The sequence below is a fragment of the Eretmochelys imbricata genome, chromosome 21, assembly GCF_965152235.1.
Source record: "Eretmochelys imbricata isolate rEreImb1 chromosome 21, rEreImb1.hap1, whole genome shotgun sequence".
Lineage (NCBI taxonomy): Eukaryota > Metazoa > Chordata > Testudines > Cheloniidae > Eretmochelys > Eretmochelys imbricata.
Genome location: NC_135592.1, coordinates 3,572,468 through 3,589,546, shown reverse-complemented (window position 1 = coordinate 3,589,546; position 17,079 = coordinate 3,572,468). Strand labels below are relative to the sequence as shown.

The window sequence follows — 17,079 nt, the reverse complement described above, 5'->3', positions numbered from 1 at the left end:
ACGCCCAGAGGCTCTTGTCACTGCTGGTCTGCGTTGGCCTCACAATTAACTGCGTGCACAATTGGTTTGACATATTTAGAGGAGCTCCTGACTCCCCTGCTAGGGTGATATTCTAACATAGGATGCTCTCATCACCGTGACAGTAGCACAGCTTGCCAATTTCCCTACCCCCACCCCAATTTTTTAGTAATGTTAGACAATAAAATAAAAGAGTTTTGAAAATTTCTATTCAGCCGCCTCTCCCGTCTGCTCCGAGCCCTGCGGGTTCTTCCCGTCATTCTGGATCATCTGGACAATGTGCGTCAGGTCCAAGCTCCGGGTGAGGATTTCAAGGAGCACCTCGTCCTTCTGTACTCCCTCCATGAACTCCTCCAAGGAGAGCTCACCTGTTTGCCGGAACACATGCAGAGAGGGTTCTGTTAAATCCTGCCCCCATTTCCGCTGACTTGAATCTGGCCCAGAGGAATTATGTAGACACAACATAAGAAAGGGCCTAGCCATGGTTCTCGGCCCCCTGCCAAATAAAATTAAACTACTTGCACAACCTCAAAGCCACGCCACTCCTCTCCACAGCTCCAATCGCTCTCAAAACCCACCTCCTTCCCAGCCTCTGTGAACAGAAGCAGCTTGCAGTGTGCCCTGAAGGACAGTAGACCACAGGGCCATTTCTGACCAGCGGAGGGGAAGCCCTTCTGAGGGCTGCAGGCATCTCACAGAGAACCATCAACGGCCAGTTCCCTCTCCTTTTGAAAGAGGGGTGTCATAGAATCATAAAATATCAGGGTTGGAAGGGACCTCAGGAGGTCATCTAGTCCAACCCCCTGCTCAAAGCAGGACCAATCCCCAACTAAATCATCCCAGCCAGGGCTTTGTCAAGCCTGACCTTAAAAACCTCTAAGGAAGGAGATTCCACCACCTCCCAAGGTAGCCCATTCCAGTGCTTCACCACCCTCCTAGTGAAAAAGTTTTTCCTAATATCCACCCTAAACCTCCCCCACTGCAACTTGAGACCATTACCCCTTGTTCTATGTTATTGGGATCTCCTTGTTCTGTCCAGCTTGAGTTCCTCTGATCGTACCTGTATCAGTATGTCACGAGTAGAGGGGCAAAGTCCTACACCATTAAGGCCTTATCAATCAAAACTAGCATTAGAAATGCATTCTGGAACCAACAGGATTTATTTACTGAAGGAGAGAGATAAAAAAAAGGAGCCTATCTCCCTGCCAGGCAGTCTAGGACCGTTCTCTGAAAGTTTCCAGTATCGTTTTAAATCTCCCCAGTCAAAGGGTTTCTACCAGTCCTGTTGGGAGACTCTTCCCAGAGGAGTGCATAACTCACTCCAGAAGTTTATCTTGACATTTCAGCTAAATGTTTCTCTTTCTTAATCTCATCCTCTGCTTAATCCCCCTAGTGGATTCTGGGCCTTTGGGAATATGGACATCTAAATTCAAACACTATGACAAGAGCTTGAGATGTTGGTGTTACACCCCCATGCTTATTTTGGAACTGTTTAAATAGGGCTTCTGATTTTTGGGTTTGAATTTTAGGTTTTAGTGTTGTTTGAAACAGCACTACATTAAAGTGCACAGAGGAACAAACACATTAAACAAGGGGGGTCTATAACAAGGATACAAAGCTAAAAATAACAAGTAAGTCATTGTTATACATACTATAAAAAATTAAGTAGATCGTGTTTAGACAAGAAATTTGGGAAGTACCTGAAAAAAATCTCACACCCCCGAAAACCCCCAATTGTTGGACATCTACATAGAACTGAAAAATTGCTGACAGTAAACCCTGAACAATAAAATTAATAACCCCTCCCCACCAAAACAGAAGCCCTAGACATAAAGCCAGATTCATGAGGCAGAATTTGGGGCCTGTTTAAACTCTCGGGATTGGTAGAAGCAGAGCACATTTTGACACAGTCCCACATGACATTTTGATAAGTAAACTGGAGAAATGGGGGGTTGGCGGAACTACCATTAAGTAGATACCTAATTGGTTAAACAACCGCAAACAGCGAGTAACTATTAATGGAATAATGTTAGATTGGAAGGAGGTCTCAAGTGGAGTTCCACAGGGATCTGTACCGGCTGTGATGTTGTTTAACAGCTTTATGAATGACCCAGATGTAGGAATAGAGAGCATCCTGATCAAATCAGCAGATGACACAAAGCTGGGGGGCGGGGGTTGCAAACACTTTGGAGGACAGAGCTAAAATTCAAAGGGATCTTGATAAGTTGGAGAACTGAACTATTGACAACAAAATGAAATTCAGCAAAGACAAATGTAAGGTGCTACACTGAGGGGGGGAAAAACAAATGCACAAATACAGAATGGGGGATAACTGGATTGGCGGCAGCACTGCTGGGAAGGATCTGGGAGTTGTGGTGGATCACAACCTCCACATGAGTCAACAGTGCGATGTTGCAAAATAAAGAAATGCAATTTTAGGTTGCATTAACAGAGGCATCGCATGCAAGTCATGGGAGGTGATGATAGTACCGCTCTACTCGGTGCTGGTGAGGCCTCAGCTGGAGTATTGGGTCCAGTTTTGGTCACCAATGTATAGAAAAGATGTGGAGAAACTGGAAAGAAACCAGGGGTGAGTGACAAAGATGATCAAAGGGATGGAATACAAGCCATATGAGCAAAGGCTGAAGGAAGTGGTATATGTTTAGTTTGGAAAAGAGGAGATTAAGGGGGGACATGATAGCGGTCTTCAAATACTTGAAAGGCTGCCACAAAAAAGATGAAAAAAAGTTGTTCTCTCTTGCCACAGAGGGCAGGACAAGAGACAATGGGTTCAAGTTACAGCATAGCAGATTTGGATTAAATCTCTGGGAAAACTTCTTATCTGTAAGAACAGTAGGACAATGGAACAGATGCCTAGGGAAGCTCCTTCACTGAAGGGTTCCAAAAGGAGGCTGGAGCCACCTGTCTTAGATGGTTTAGACACAACAAATCCTGCATCTTGGCAGGGGGTTAGACTAGATGACCCTTGCAGTCCCTTCTGACCTTATGATTCTATGATTAAGAGTGGGAAATGTATAAGCACCTAGAGTTCAGCCAAGGGGGGAACAGGAGAGGACGATATGGACAGGTTAGATGGTACCTGTTTCTTCTTAGTTTGCTGAGATCTTGAACAAAATTTAAAAGGACTGGAGCCTAAATTTCCCCTCGCTCTCTAAAGCTTTTTGGCCAGATCTTCAGATCCTCAGCTGATGTAAATGGCCATAGCTTTACTGATGTCAATGGAGCAACAGCTATATACCCCAGCTGAAGATCTGGCTTTTCAGATGCTTTCAGATCCATTTTTGACAGCTCTGTTTCTGGGCATTCCAGGAGTTTGCAGTAACTTGGCAGGAAGAATTAGGGTTAGGGGGTTCAAGTTAGAGCAAAAAGAAAAGGAGTACGTGTGGCACCTTAGAGACTAACCAATTTATTTATTTATTAAGGTGCCACAAGTACTCCTTTTCTTTTTGCAAATACAGACTAACACGGCTGCTGCTCTGAAACCTGTCATTAAGTTAGAGCAGTGCTCTCTCAGGCATATAAAGTTCCTTACCGTCTCCATTAATATCGATTTTATCAAACACCATGTCTGTGAATTCCTCAGCTGTCATTGTTTCGTGACATCGGTTAATGGCTCGAATAGCCTGGAGGCAAAGAAAGACATAGAGAACATTTAATGAGCATGTTGGGTAGATTTATGAATCTGCGGGCTATAAGTAGCAAAGGGGAGTAGCACAAATTACCAAATTTTCATGCAATGGGTTGTGTTCTCAAAGGGATAACAAGTACATTTTTTTAAAAGATTCAAATCAATTTAAAATACATTAAATGCATTAAAAAATTAAGTAGCTACAGAGGCACATTGGGATAATTCATAAACCTTTGACGTCCGGAAATCCTGTTTTAAATCCTTAGTGCGAGTCTCAACCTAGCCTTAAATTGATGTATCTAAGCAGCCCAGACTGGAACAGAAGGGATTGCTGCAGGTGAGAACTGGAAGTTACATGGGGAGATGTGTGGAGGCCGAGGGTTGAGGACTTGGACTGCAAGGGAATTCCAGTGCATCAGCACAGCAGTGCGGGAGAGCAACTGGCACAATGCATGCCCACACCAGGCTTGGCACAAGTCACTGCTGTAATTCCCAATTTGTGCCTAACTGAGCCTGAAGGTCCTTCTGCCCAGTATTGTGAGTGGACTAAAAATTTGGCCAATGCTTGCGAATTTGCCAGTTGACGGAGCACAATTACCTCTCTGGCTTGGAATGTTCTCCCTTTGGAAATGTGTTCTTATGGCCTTTCAATCTCTGTACATTTGTCTAATGGCTGATATCCAAGGTGCTATGGCAACACAGTTATTGGCTGAAGAAAAGAGAGGCAGAGCAGCAATTGCTCACCTTGATGATATTCAATAATTCTCCTCTGTCAATGCAGCCATTCCCATCCACATCATAGAGCTTGAAATACCATCTCAGTTTCTGTTCCACTTTTCCCTTCAAGACCAGGCTCAGAGCTGCCACGTATTCCATAAAATCAATGTAGCCATCCTGAAAAGCACAAGAACAGGGCTACATCAGAGGTGAGGATGCGTCAGACAGACAGCTTTAAAGGTTCTGTCTGGTATCTTTTGGAACAGCAGACTGCGTTTCTGTAATAAAACTGGCATAATATTACTTACCTTTCCCTAACTACTGGACCAGATCCTAAACTGGTGTAAACTGGCTGTAGTTCCTGTGAAGTCAATAAATGACGCTAATTTATACCTGCTGAGGATCTGGTCCAAGAAGGGTAAAAGCACTTTGAAATCGATGGTACTTATCTGGCCCTGTAGTATCTGTAGTATCACTGTAGTATCTGAGCACCTCACAATCTTTCATGTATTCATCCTCACAACGTCTCTGTGAGGTCTGGTGGTGCTATTATCCCCATTCTACAGATGGGGAACTGAGCACTGACAGACTAAGTGACTTACCCCAGTCTGGGGTGGAGTAGAGAATTGAACTCAGGTCTCTAAGGGCTGTAACCATTAGACTATCCTTCCCATTTAACCAAATCATTTGGTAAAAAAAAACTAAATACGTTCAGATGAATTATTACTTTACTAATAAATACTACGAATAAATATTATTATACAACAAACTGTAGTGATTTCTCTCCAATAGCAGTGATGGGAATTGGGAAACCCAGTTGTGTGTCGTTTGGGAAAACATTTCTTTTTTTAATTTAGACATTTATTTTTCAAATTTGATTAAGTTCATATATTTTTAACTATTGCAAATGGAAGCCCAGGCTGTTCAAACAAACAAGAGTCATGCTGGTAATTCATTCTTGCCTGGTACCCAGAAGGACACAACAAAACAAAAGCCAAACTCAAGTTTTGCTGGAGCAAATGGAGCCTGAACCTCAAAAGTGCAGGGTGCTATTTTTGATCGAGGAGGCCTAATTTGGTGGAAAGGAAAAAAAAATCAGGCATCAAAGATTTCCTCTGCATTTCAGCAAAACAAGGGTTCTCTGGGGGGACATTCGCCCCCGTGCCAAGGCCAGCCCAGGGGATCGGCAACACTTAAGTTCCACTTAAAGACCTATTTCGCAGGCTTACCTGGTGCCTATGCCTTGTGCCGGTCCCCGTGTACAGGGATGAATTGCATCTGCTCTGGATCAGGTTTTCTGTGTCCTGCTGCATTTTCCAAATTTGAATAAATATGCAAACCAAACAGACATAAGGACCTAGAGTTCAATGGCTCTATGTGAAACTAGCAGAGGTGAAGGCTTGCGCCCTCTCTCCAGTGCGTTTTGAATGCAAGCAGCAGTTCGTTTTAGTTGCCCCAAACACCTCTGCCCCAAACACCTCCACCCCAAATGTGGTAATTTTTAAATTTGCAGATGCACAATGTGTTAATAATCAACAAGATCTCAGAAAGAACAGGAGGACTTGTGGCACCTTAGAGACTAACAAATTTATTTGAGCATAAGCTTTCGTGAGCTACAGCTCACTTCATCGGATGTATGCAGTGGAAAATACAGTGGGGAGATTTATATACACAGAGAACATGAAACAATGGGTGTTACCATACACACTGCAAGGAGAGTGATCACGTAAGGTGAGCTATTACCAGCAGGAGAGCGGAGCGGTGGGGGGGGGAGGGGGGAAGCTTTTGTACTGATAATCAAGATGGGCCATTTCCAGCAGTTGACAAGAACATCTGAGGAACAGTGGGGGGTGGGGAGGACAAGCATGGGGAAATAGTTTTACTTTGTGTAATGACCCATCCACTCCAGTCTCTATTCAAGCCTAAGTTAATTGTATCCAGTTTGTAAATTAATTCCAATTCAGCAGTCTCTCATTGGAATCTGTTTTTGAAGTTTTTTTGTTGAAGTATTGCCACTTTTAGGTCTGTAATCGAGTGACCAGATAGATTGAAGTGTTCTCCAACTGGTTTTTGAATGTTATAATTCTTGAAGTCTGATTTGTGTAAATTTATTCTTGTACGTAGAGACTGTCCGGTTTGGCCAATGTACATGGCAGAGGGGCATTGCTGGCACATGATGGCATATATCACATTGGTAGATGTGCAGGTGAACGACCCTCTGATGGTTTGGCTGATGTGATTAGGCCCTATGATGGTGTCCCCTGAATAGATATGTGGACACAGTTGGCAACGGGCTTTGTTGCAAGGATAGGTTCCTGGGTTAGTGGTTCTGTTGTGTGGTTGCTGGTGAGTATTTGCTTCAGGTTGGGGGGCTGTCTGTAAGCAAGGACTGGCCTGTCTCCCAAGATCTGTGAAAGTGATGGGTCGTCCTTCAGGATAGGTGGTAGATCCTTGATGATGCGTTGAAGAGGTTTTAGTTGGGGGCTGAAGGTGATGGCTAGTGGCGTTCTGTTATTTCCTTTGTTGGGCCTGTAGTAGGTGACTTTTGGGTACTCTTCTGGCTCGGTCAGTCTGTTTCTTCACTTCAGCAGGTGGGTATTGTAGTTGTAAGAACACTGGATAGAGATCTTGTGTTTGTCTCTGTCTGAGGGGTTGGAGCGAATGCGGTTGTATCGCAGAGCTTGGCTGTAGACGATGGATCGTGTGGTGTGGTCAGGGTGAAAGCTGGAGGCGTATAGGTAGGAATAGCGGTCAGTAGGTTTCTGGTATAGAGTGCTGTTTATGTGACCATCGCTTATTAGCACCGTAGTGTCCAGGAAGTGGATCTCTTGTGTGGACTGGTCCAGGCTGAGGTTGATGGTGGGATGGAAATTGTTGAAATCATGGTGGAATTCCTAAAGGGCTTCTTTTCCATGGGTCCAGATGATGAAGATGTCATTAATGTAGCGCAAGTAGAGTAGGGGCATTAGGGGACGAGAGCTGAGGAAGCGTTGTTCTAAATCAGCCATAAAAATGTTGGCATACTGTGGGGCCATGCGGGTACCCATAGCAGTGCCGCTGATTTGAAGGTATACATTGTCCCCAAATGTAAAATAGTTATGTTTAGCACAAAGTCACAAAGTTCAGCCACCAGGTTTGCCGTGACACTATCGGGGATAGTGTTCCTGACGGCTTGTAGTCCATCTTTGTGTGGACTGTTGGTGTAGAGGGCTTCTACATCCATAGTGGCCAGGATGGTGTTATCAGGAAGATCACCGATGGATTGTAGTTTGCTCAGGAAGTCAGTGGTGTCTCAAAGATAGCTGGGAGTGCTGGTAGCGTAGGGCCTGAGGAGGGAGTCTACATAGCCAGACAATCCTGCTGTCAGGGTGCCAATGCCTGAGATGATGGGGCGTCCAGGATTTCCACGGTTATGCATCTTGGGTAGCAGATAGAATACCCCAGCTCAGGGTTCCAGGGGTGTGTCTGTGCGGATTTGTTCTTGTGCTTTTTCAGGGATTTTCTTGAGCAAATGGTGTAGTTTCTTTTGGTAACCCTCAGTGGGATCAGAGGGAAATGGCTTGTAGAAAGTGGTGTTGGAGAGCTGCCTAGGAGCCTCTTGTTCATATTCCGACCTATTCATGATGACGACAGCACCTCCTTTGTCAGCCTTTTTGATTATGATGTCAGAGTTGTTTCTGAGGCTGTGGATGGCATTGTGTTCTACACGGCTGAGGTTATGGAGCAAGTGATGCTGCTTTTCCACAATTTCAGCCCGTGCACGTCGGTGGAAGCACTCTATGTAGAAGTCCAGTCTGTTGTTTCGACCTTCAGGAGCAGTCCACCCAGAATCCTTCTTTTTGTAGTGTTGGTAGGAAGGTCTCTGTGGGTTAGTATGTTGTTCAGAGGTGTGTTGGAAATATTCCTTGAGTTGTTGGAGGCGTCAAAAATAGGTTTCTAGGTCACCACAGAACTGTATCATGTTCTTGGGGGTGGAGGGGCAGAAGGAGAGGCCCCGAGATAGGACAGATTCTTCTGCTGAGCTAAGAGTATAGTTGGATAGATTAACAATATTGCTGGGTGGGTTGAGGGAACCACGGTTGTGGCCCCTTGTGGCATGTAGTAGTTTAGATAGTTTAGTGTCCTTTTTCTTTTGTAGAGAAGCAAAGTGTGTGTTGTAAATGGCTTGTCTAGTTTTTGTAAAGTCCAGCCACGAGGAAGTTTGTGTGGAAGGTTGTTTTTTTATGAGAGTATCCAGTTTTGAGAGCTCATTCTTAATCTTTCCTTGTTTGCTGTAGAGGATGTTGATCAGGTGGTTCCACAGTTTCTTTGAGAGTGTGTGGCACAAGCTGTCAGCATAGTCTGTGTGGTATGTAGATTGTAATGGATCTCAGAGTAGCTGCTGGGCTTAGAGGTTAATTAAACCGAGAGAGCTATTCTGTGCTATGAGAATCTCTTTATGCAATACAGTATATCTCAGGAAGCAAAGAAGAACAGGCTTATCCAGATGAAATCTGATGTGTCACCCAACACTATCCCATCCATGTGCATATGTAATTCTTTTCACTGCTAATGGGATTTGCATGCAGACGTCAAGGGGAGAAGAGAATTCACAAAGAGCATGTAGAATGGGGTCTTGCGCTGTAATCTTTTCCCTCTGGAAACCTGGGTTCACACTTGGACAGGCCACAACAGGAAAGGGGTTTTAGCCTCAGTTTTCTACTTAGTTACATTTGCCCCACACTACCGTTGGGTACATTCAGCTGGAGGGGCTTAGTTCAGGGGAAGTTACAGGTCAGGACAGGTGTATTTGCAGCAGCGCTATGCAGGAGGGAGCTTGCTAGTCACCGTCCTGGCTCTAGGTATTGATCTTTGACAGTCACAACTTCTTAAACTGCCACAAGGCATACTCCCAAACATATTTCAAGTGAAAAATGGCACATTGTACAAAGCAATGGTAATTCCTCGGGAAGTACAGGCCATGTACTGTCATGGAATCAGCCCACTGCTCTGGGGGCCCAGTTAAAGAACAGATCATCTGCTTTATTCCACAGTACTGAATGGCAGACATGCTCCTGCAAGGTGCAAGGAGGCTCCAAAGATGTCTCTTCCCACCTTGGAGTTCAACACACTTTTCAACAGACAGCTCTGCAGGGGTCCCATTCTATGCAACCTGGACAGTAATCTCCTGTATTTCACCTACTGAGAGCTTTCTGTGTGGGTGAAATTAATTCCTGACCAGATGGCCTGCACAAGGCTTAGGTGACACTTAAATCTCAGTTAAGCCCTAGGTCAAGGATTTCAGCAGTGGACAGAACTCACGTTTTCTGCACTGGGTTGAATTTTAGACACAAACTATTGGGATGAAATGAAACCTCAGCAAGGGGTGATGGATGTTATGAATGGCAGTTTGTGAGACAGACAAGGTGGGTGAGGTAATATCTTATTGGACCAACCTCTGCTGATGAGAGAGACAAACTTCTGAACTTACACAGAGCTCTTCTTCAGGTCTGATAGATAAACAGAAAGCCAACTATTGATAGGGCCATGCCATTACGCAGTCAGTTAGACCCAAATAAACCCTCTTAAATAAATAAAGCTACCTTACGCACTGCTTTCTTATCCTGAAAAGGGGGAAGAGCCACTAAGGCCTCCACCACTGCCAATCTGTTCTATATGGAAGGTGAACAGATACCATGGTGAGGCGCATCAGTAAACACCCTGAAATCAGGCAAATCCAGAATCACTCTAGTAATGTCACTTCCAGATTTATATCAGTGTAACAAAGACTAGTTAGTTATGCCTAGATAGCAATTCTTTTCATTTCATTTCCTGCTGAAAGCTCCTTACAAGTTGATGGGCCTGATTCACTCCTGCTTTACACAGAGAATTATGTGGGTGTAACTCCACTGAAGCCAATGAACTTGTGTCGGCATAAGACTGGCCATGCAGTAATGACTCAGGGCCTGCATATCGAGGGATCTTTCAGCCAATCACAGACATGGCAGCCAAGGAAGTGATTCTGGATAATAACAAATGTTCTCCAAATATGGCCTGATATAGCCCATGCAAGTCTTTCCATTGACTTGAATGGGCTTTGGATCAGGCCCATAAAGGACACTGTTAAAGAATAATCTTAAAGATCAGGTCTTTCTCCCTCTGAAGACAGTGGACATTTAGCTACTGATTTCAATGGGAACAAGATCGGTTCCTACGACAAAGCGCAGCATCCATTAGTAGCAATTGCTCTACACAAAGCCTCAATGAGTCATTTGGTGCTTTTGCTCCTAACAGCACCTTGTGACAATCATGAACGAATTTAGCAGGAGCAAGTAATTAGACATTTTTAAAAGCTGCAGAAAGAGAAGACCAGCACAAGAAAAACACAGCTGTATAATAAAACAAATCCAAAGATAATAAACATAGAAATCAACAATAAATAAATTTCATCTTTGCCCTAAGCCATGGAACATGCCATACTGAGTGGATGTGGAACTTACTGTTGCTCCATCAAATGAATGTGGCACTTTTGACTCGATTTCTTTTTACTGCCGTGACATTAGACAGTTTGGGATTAAAAGGTAGTTTACTTTAAAGGGATTAGAAACCAGCAGCTAAAATAATTCTTTTAAAGTTGTATTAAACAGAAATACCTACAATTCAAATAATTTAAAACTAAAAGAGATGGAACATTTGCTTTGGAAAGATTCCCTTTTCTTTTACCTGCATTCATATAACAGAGTCATACGGGACATTCATGTCAAATACTTTCACATAAATATATTTATATGACCTTGATTCTCTACCATCTTGCAAATTGTTCAGACATTTAGGCCTGTGCAATATGAGCGCAAAGTAGGTGCAAAATGCTACCAAAACTGGTTTTGGAGAGTGGAGAATTTGGATTTGATAGTGTTTTACACCCAGTTGGCCCTTTACATGGGTGTAAATGACTACATAACACGTAAGGCAACGGAAAGACAGGCCATATTTATATATTATTTTTATTTGTATTATCAGAGTACCTATGGAACCCTAGTCACACACACACAATCACATACATATACACAGGCACATACATATTAAGTAGGGATGTAATATTTACCTTATTAAAGTCAAATGTCTCAAACATTTGCTCAATGTATTTGTTTGATGCTGGACTCAGATTTTTCAAACCAAAAAACTGCTTGAACTCATGCAGGGTGAGCTGGCCTGAGGGACACTCCGTCATGAACTTCTTATACCATTGGTGACACTCGGTGGCACTCAGTTCTTCCACGGATTTCCCATCCATGTTCCCCATTTCCACACAAAGAGGTGGTCACGTTTTTTTCCAGGAAGAATGGAAATTTTGTAGACTTCTCCTTCTCGGTTGATGGGGGTTTGATTGGTTTTTGTTTTTTTTTTTTTTTCAATTCTACTTTTTGTCTTAAAGTTTCAAAATCAGCTGATGTCACAGGAGTTACACTAATTAGAGAACCCAAACACCCAAGTGCAAGATTTTTCTAGTTCACTGTCATGGGTCACAGAGCTGCAAAAAGGCACCCCTCCAGAGAGAGTTTCACACTTCCTACAGTGAATTTAAAATCGCAAAACCCTCTTCAAACAAGGACCTGACATTTAAGTATGCAGCAAATCCTAATCCAGCCAATGAGGAAGAGCCAGTGATGGGATCCCAACTGGGGCATCCAGAGTTCAGGGTTAAAATAGAAAGGAGGTAAAATGGGAGACCTGCAGATTACAGGTAAGATTATGGTGGCAGGATTTGCTCCAAGCATAATCTCCTAATCCACTTCATTTCTGATTTTGTGTCTGACCCTGTGAGTGATGACTCTGATACTAACATCAGAACAAAAGAGAAGAGAGTAAAGTACTCCGAAGGCCCTTTGTTAGTCTGTCCTTTCACTTCTCCTCTCGAACCCATTATAGTCAGAGAGTTTCCAAAAGTGGCCAACAACCCGAGAATGAAAAGTGAGGCTGGGGAGAAGAACACTTCAGCTCCTGTCACATGTGTTTTGCTGGGGTTGATTTTGATGGCCTAGAACAACACCAAGGAAAGAGAATCATCCTGAGCACTAACTAGCAGCCCTCCTAGCAGAGATTGGGTTCAGGGGGCAAATCTCCAGTTAATAAATTGTCATAGCTCCACTGATTTCAATGGCATTATGACACTTTACACCAGCTAAGGATCTGCCGCCAATTATGATGTGCCTCAGAGATATGTGAAAAAGTCTTAGCATGAATGAGAATTGGGCCCAATGTTGTTTTCATATCTCAGGTGCAACAAACAGAGAAGAATTAACAAAAAATTTATCCTAAAATGTGTAATAGGCCAAATCCTCAGCTAGAGTATAAAATTAATAGAGCTACCTGGATTTACACCATAGTATTCATAAATATTTTTCTCTTCTACACACCTTAAGGCAAGGAGCCCAATTTCTGAACATGGCCTGATGCTGCTTTCCCTGGATTTATGCAGTTACGAATAATAAAAGAAAGGCTTCAAATTAAAGGTATGCAGGCTGGTTACACTTCACCAACTCTTTGTCAGCTACATTTCCTAGAAGCTTGACAATGGCTAAACAGCAAAAACACTGAGTGGGGTAAACATCAGTGAAAAACCTGGAAGAATAATATAAGGCTGAAAACAGGGTTTTTCCAGCAGAAATACTGTGAGGTTTGAGATTCCAGTGACAGTCAGTGTAATGAGGGCAGTGCACTCCAACAAGCCAGCACCAAGAAATTCAACAGGGAAAATGTGAACACGCAGAAGCAAAACCTTTCCCAGACATCTACAAAGCAACCTGTGCTAACCATGAACTGAACGTGGAGAGCTCCTCTCACCTGAGTGTGCCTCAAAGGGCTTTGCAAACATTAATTCACTAACCCTCACACTTCCTCCTTCTGAGGCAGAGCAGTATTATTTCCACAGATTTTACAAGAGGAGAAACTGAGCTACAGGAAGGTGATTCAATGGCAGAATCAGCCACAGAACCCAGGTGCCTGACTCTCCATCCTCTGCTTTAACCATTACACTGCACATGCTCCTGGAGCTGGGAAGAGAACCCAGGAGCCCTGACCCCACAGTCCTATGCACTAACCACCTAATACATTGCACACCTGCCATGTTTTGCCTCGATGGAAGCAGAAGTCCTCCTCTGACCCCCTCCGCTGACCTTCTTATCTGGGCTATTTATGGCAGAGATTGTTCCTGGCCCTTATGTGTGTTAACATGAGGAAGGAGAGCACAAGAAACTTTCCTCCCATGTGCAACCAATGTAAGGGCCTGGCACAATCGCACCCTCTGCACAACAAACCTACAGATGCACAATAGGTGCACAAGGGGGCAAGGAGGGGCAGGGCCAGGGGTTCCCTTTCTGCCCCAACCCGTGGGGAGGACCAGCCCACCGGGAGAGTCAACAGCACCCTCTGAAGGGTAGTCAGTGACCTTCCTCTGCATGCCAATTGTGGCATTCTCATTGCCTGCACCTCCCCCTACTCATGCTGAAGGGAAATGTACCTTGGGAAGGAGCCGCTCTGTCAGGGGCGGTGCAGAGCACTTCCTGCTCAGCGAGTGACAGCACTGTGTGGTTTGTGCAAGAGGGGTTAAATCCAGGGCAAGGAAACACCTTGTGCCACTGGAGGAACCGAGGGCAACCCTCGCAGACATGCAGGATGTAAGGAGATTTCCCCAGATTTGCTGCTGATGTAAGCACCCGCTAGGGTCAAATTCAGCGGTGGGTTACACCTGTGAACATCTGCTTTCCGAATCCAAGTCAATGGAATTATATCGGGGATGGTGCCAGTGCAAAGGAAGAGCAGATTTGGCCCTCAGGGCCGTGGTGCCAGGGGGCTGCCCCCTAATCAGCAAAAGTGGTCTTGGCCCCTGGCCTAAGGGAAGGGGGAATTTACCTTTTTCCACTGCTGTTTTCCAGCGTGGCCTCTGCCTGTAAGCTGTCTGCTCTGCACTCCTCATCACGCTAGCAATCCCCAGTTCCCAGTGATCAGGCTGGGACTGGAAGATACACAGACAACCTAAAAATAAACCACTAATAAAAGAGTGTGGGCTTGTACCTCAAGAGACACCAATGTGCTAACAGTATATGAAATATCAATGCTTTGTAAGAGCTTCTGGTGCAGATACCCAGGACCCAGGGGAAAACAGCCCTCAGACTCACATTCAGTGCTAAAGGGGGAACGCATGAAGCAAATGGAGGCCTCCACTCTCCTGTGCATCTTGACAGCATCTGAAGTATGAGGTGCCACTGTTCTTTCGTGTTAAGTGCACTCAATTCTTCAATTCAGAGTCAGCAAACGTAGTGGCACCTGCTGTTAGCAGGATCAGACAGAAGAGATGGGCCTGAAATGGATCTGGTTTAAACACACCCAAACTTGGCTCTGGCTGTCCGGGCTAATCTCTAGCACACGGTGAGTAGAATGAAAGCCCTGAATTATTTCAGGATATTGCAAGGTGCCAGGTGAAATTCCCAGCGGTGCCACAAACTACCTGCATGAGGTTAGGCTAAACACGTGAGCCCAGATCCTCAGAGTTATTTAGGTGCCCAGTTTTAAATTATTTCAATGGAAGTTGCGTGCCTAAACACCTTTGAGTTTCTGGGCCTTAAGCTCGCTGGGCCTCAGTTTTCCAGCAGTAAATAGGGGGATGATGATAGTCTTCTACCTCATGGGAGTGGTCATGAGGCTTAGTTAATTATTACTTGTAAAATGCTTTAAACTCCTTTGCTGAAAGGTGCTTCTAAGGGGGTGTCCGGGTTCTCCCCCAACCAACTCTGTTAACAAGAATTAGAACCCTACATAAAGTTGCTGAGTAAGTTCTGCTGGCTCATTATAGCAGGCGTGGCTTGTTAATTCTACCAAGATAGGAAGTGTGTGATGATCATCCGACCCCAAAGTCTGGGGCACAGAGATTTCAGCAGGGAAGCCCTAGGACCAGCCAGACTTGGGCTGAGATTTATGACATACTGTTGTTGTTTCAACTGCCAGTCAAGCCAAACTCCAGGAAAGGGGATACGTTTGGACTTTATGACTACACTGTTCAGAGCAGAGTGGGAAGTCCATCAGCTCACAATGCTACAGAAGGGCAAAATATTATGATTACAGTTGTACCTTTCTGCCAGTGCATTTGATTCGCCAGACTATTAAAAAAAATCCCATGTACCTTGTGCCCCCTGACGTCTTTTACAAGTTCTCTAAGTCGGGGCTAGTAAAGACCTCCCCCGTACCTGATATGTTTCAGTGACAATTACCAAACACAAAACAAGCTTTTTCAGCTCCAAACACAAAATGAGCTTTCTGCCTCTCTGGGCACAATGTCATACCGTGCCTAGCAAGGAAGGGGTTCTTATGCTTTTCAGAGTCTGACCAGGACTTTGGGAAACCAAAGAAGAGACCAGCTCCCAGGGAATACAGCCCAGGTTCTACACTGAGCCCAGTGCATGCTGGGGCAAGACATCTGGCGTTTAGTTGTGGGGAGACCCATGCAGTACATAGATGATCAGTACAATCAATATTTTATGCACCTCACTGCTGAGTCTCACTACCTCAATTTAAAGAGTTCCCAGCAATACGGACACAACAAGTCTGACTGGGTTTTCCTGTATCATTACAATTACACACACTCTAGGCAACATATTTCTCAGAGATCAGTGCATTCATCAGGTGGATGGATTCACCCAACCCCCATATCCACTGCATTGCTATCACAGGCACCAGTTGTAATTTTTATATGGCTTCATTTAATGTGCCAGCTAGTGGCTAGTTTTGGTAACTTAACCGCAATGGTAGGTTTACACGACTACACTGCATTCTGGGAGGAGTTGTGTAGAAGTGACGGTAGCTGTTTCCTAGGCTGCTGTGAAAGCTTAGCACCTGCAGTGTCTCCCAGGTGGTCTTCTAGAGCCATCCAGATAAGCTTTACCTTTCCCCTTCAACCCACACACTGCACTAGAATATCCTGCACAAATGAGAGGCTCGGGCCAGGCATACTGTCAGTTTCATTGCTTTGAGTTTATTGTAACCAACTGTGGTTTCGTCCCAACAATGGGTCTCCATTTGACAATGTTTGCACGCTCAACGTCCATCACCTTCCTGGTGTGATCAGTGTCCCGGCAATACCGGTACCCACAGGTTGGCTTCTGCGCAGTATAAAATGGCATGTACGAATTAGAGTAATTCGATTTATAGAAGACAAACTTGAGCGAATCAGGCTTATGACTCCCCGGGTGTACGACGAAAGGAACAAACATAGAGGCTAAAGATTGGTCCTTACAATAGCCTATTGGAGACGACTGATCCTTGGATGTGCGCAGGGGACAAGGAAAATCCTGTAACACTTTGGCTGTTTCTCTTCCCTTTGATCTCTTGCAGGCATTGATGGGAGCTCCAGGTTTCAGAGCCCCACTGACCTGTGAAAAGAAAAGTCAAACAAAGAGACATTGCAATCCTTTTTTTCCTGCACAGAATTGTAGGAGTTTCACATTCTCTCTATCATCTACCCAAACATAATGGTGCTGCACTGGTGCGTGAGAACTGGAAAGTGAAACAGATCAGGCCCAGTAGTGAAAATGGCCAGTCTAGTTACACCGAACAGCAAAACGTCAATAACTAATATAAATGGTAAAAATCTGGCCATTTAAAATTCTTTAATGAGTGTCTGAGGTGTTGCTCGTAGCACAGATTATTTAAAGAAAATGTAT

At 44.4% G+C, this 17,079-nt stretch overlaps 1 protein-coding gene across 1 annotated transcript; it reads right to left on the bottom strand.

Annotated features, from left to right (window-relative positions):
• Window positions 1-225: 225 nt before the first annotated feature.
• Window positions 226-11,666, bottom strand: GUCA1A (guanylate cyclase activator 1A). The gene is made up of 4 exons (XM_077839304.1): window positions 11,469-11,666; window positions 4,412-4,561; window positions 3,572-3,662; window positions 226-386 (listed from the first exon to the last, which is right to left on the bottom strand). Exons 1-4 carry the CDS (start codon window positions 11,664-11,666, stop codon window positions 226-228), a joined length of 600 nt encoding a protein of 199 aa, XP_077695430.1.
• Between the last annotated feature and the right edge of the window lie 5,413 nt (window positions 11,667-17,079).

Coding starts and splice junctions, on each gene's coding strand:
- GUCA1A (XM_077839304.1), bottom strand. CDS start 11,666: ATGGGGAACATGGATGGGAAATCCGTGGAAGAACTGAGTGCCACCGAG. Junction 3,663..4,411: donor AATTATTGAATATCATCAAG/GTGAGCAATTGC, acceptor CTTTGCCTCCAG/GCTATTCGAGCCATTAACCG. Junction 387..3,571: donor AATCGATATTAATGGAGACG/GTAAGGAACTTT, acceptor TCCGGCAAACAG/GTGAGCTCTCCTTGGAGGAG.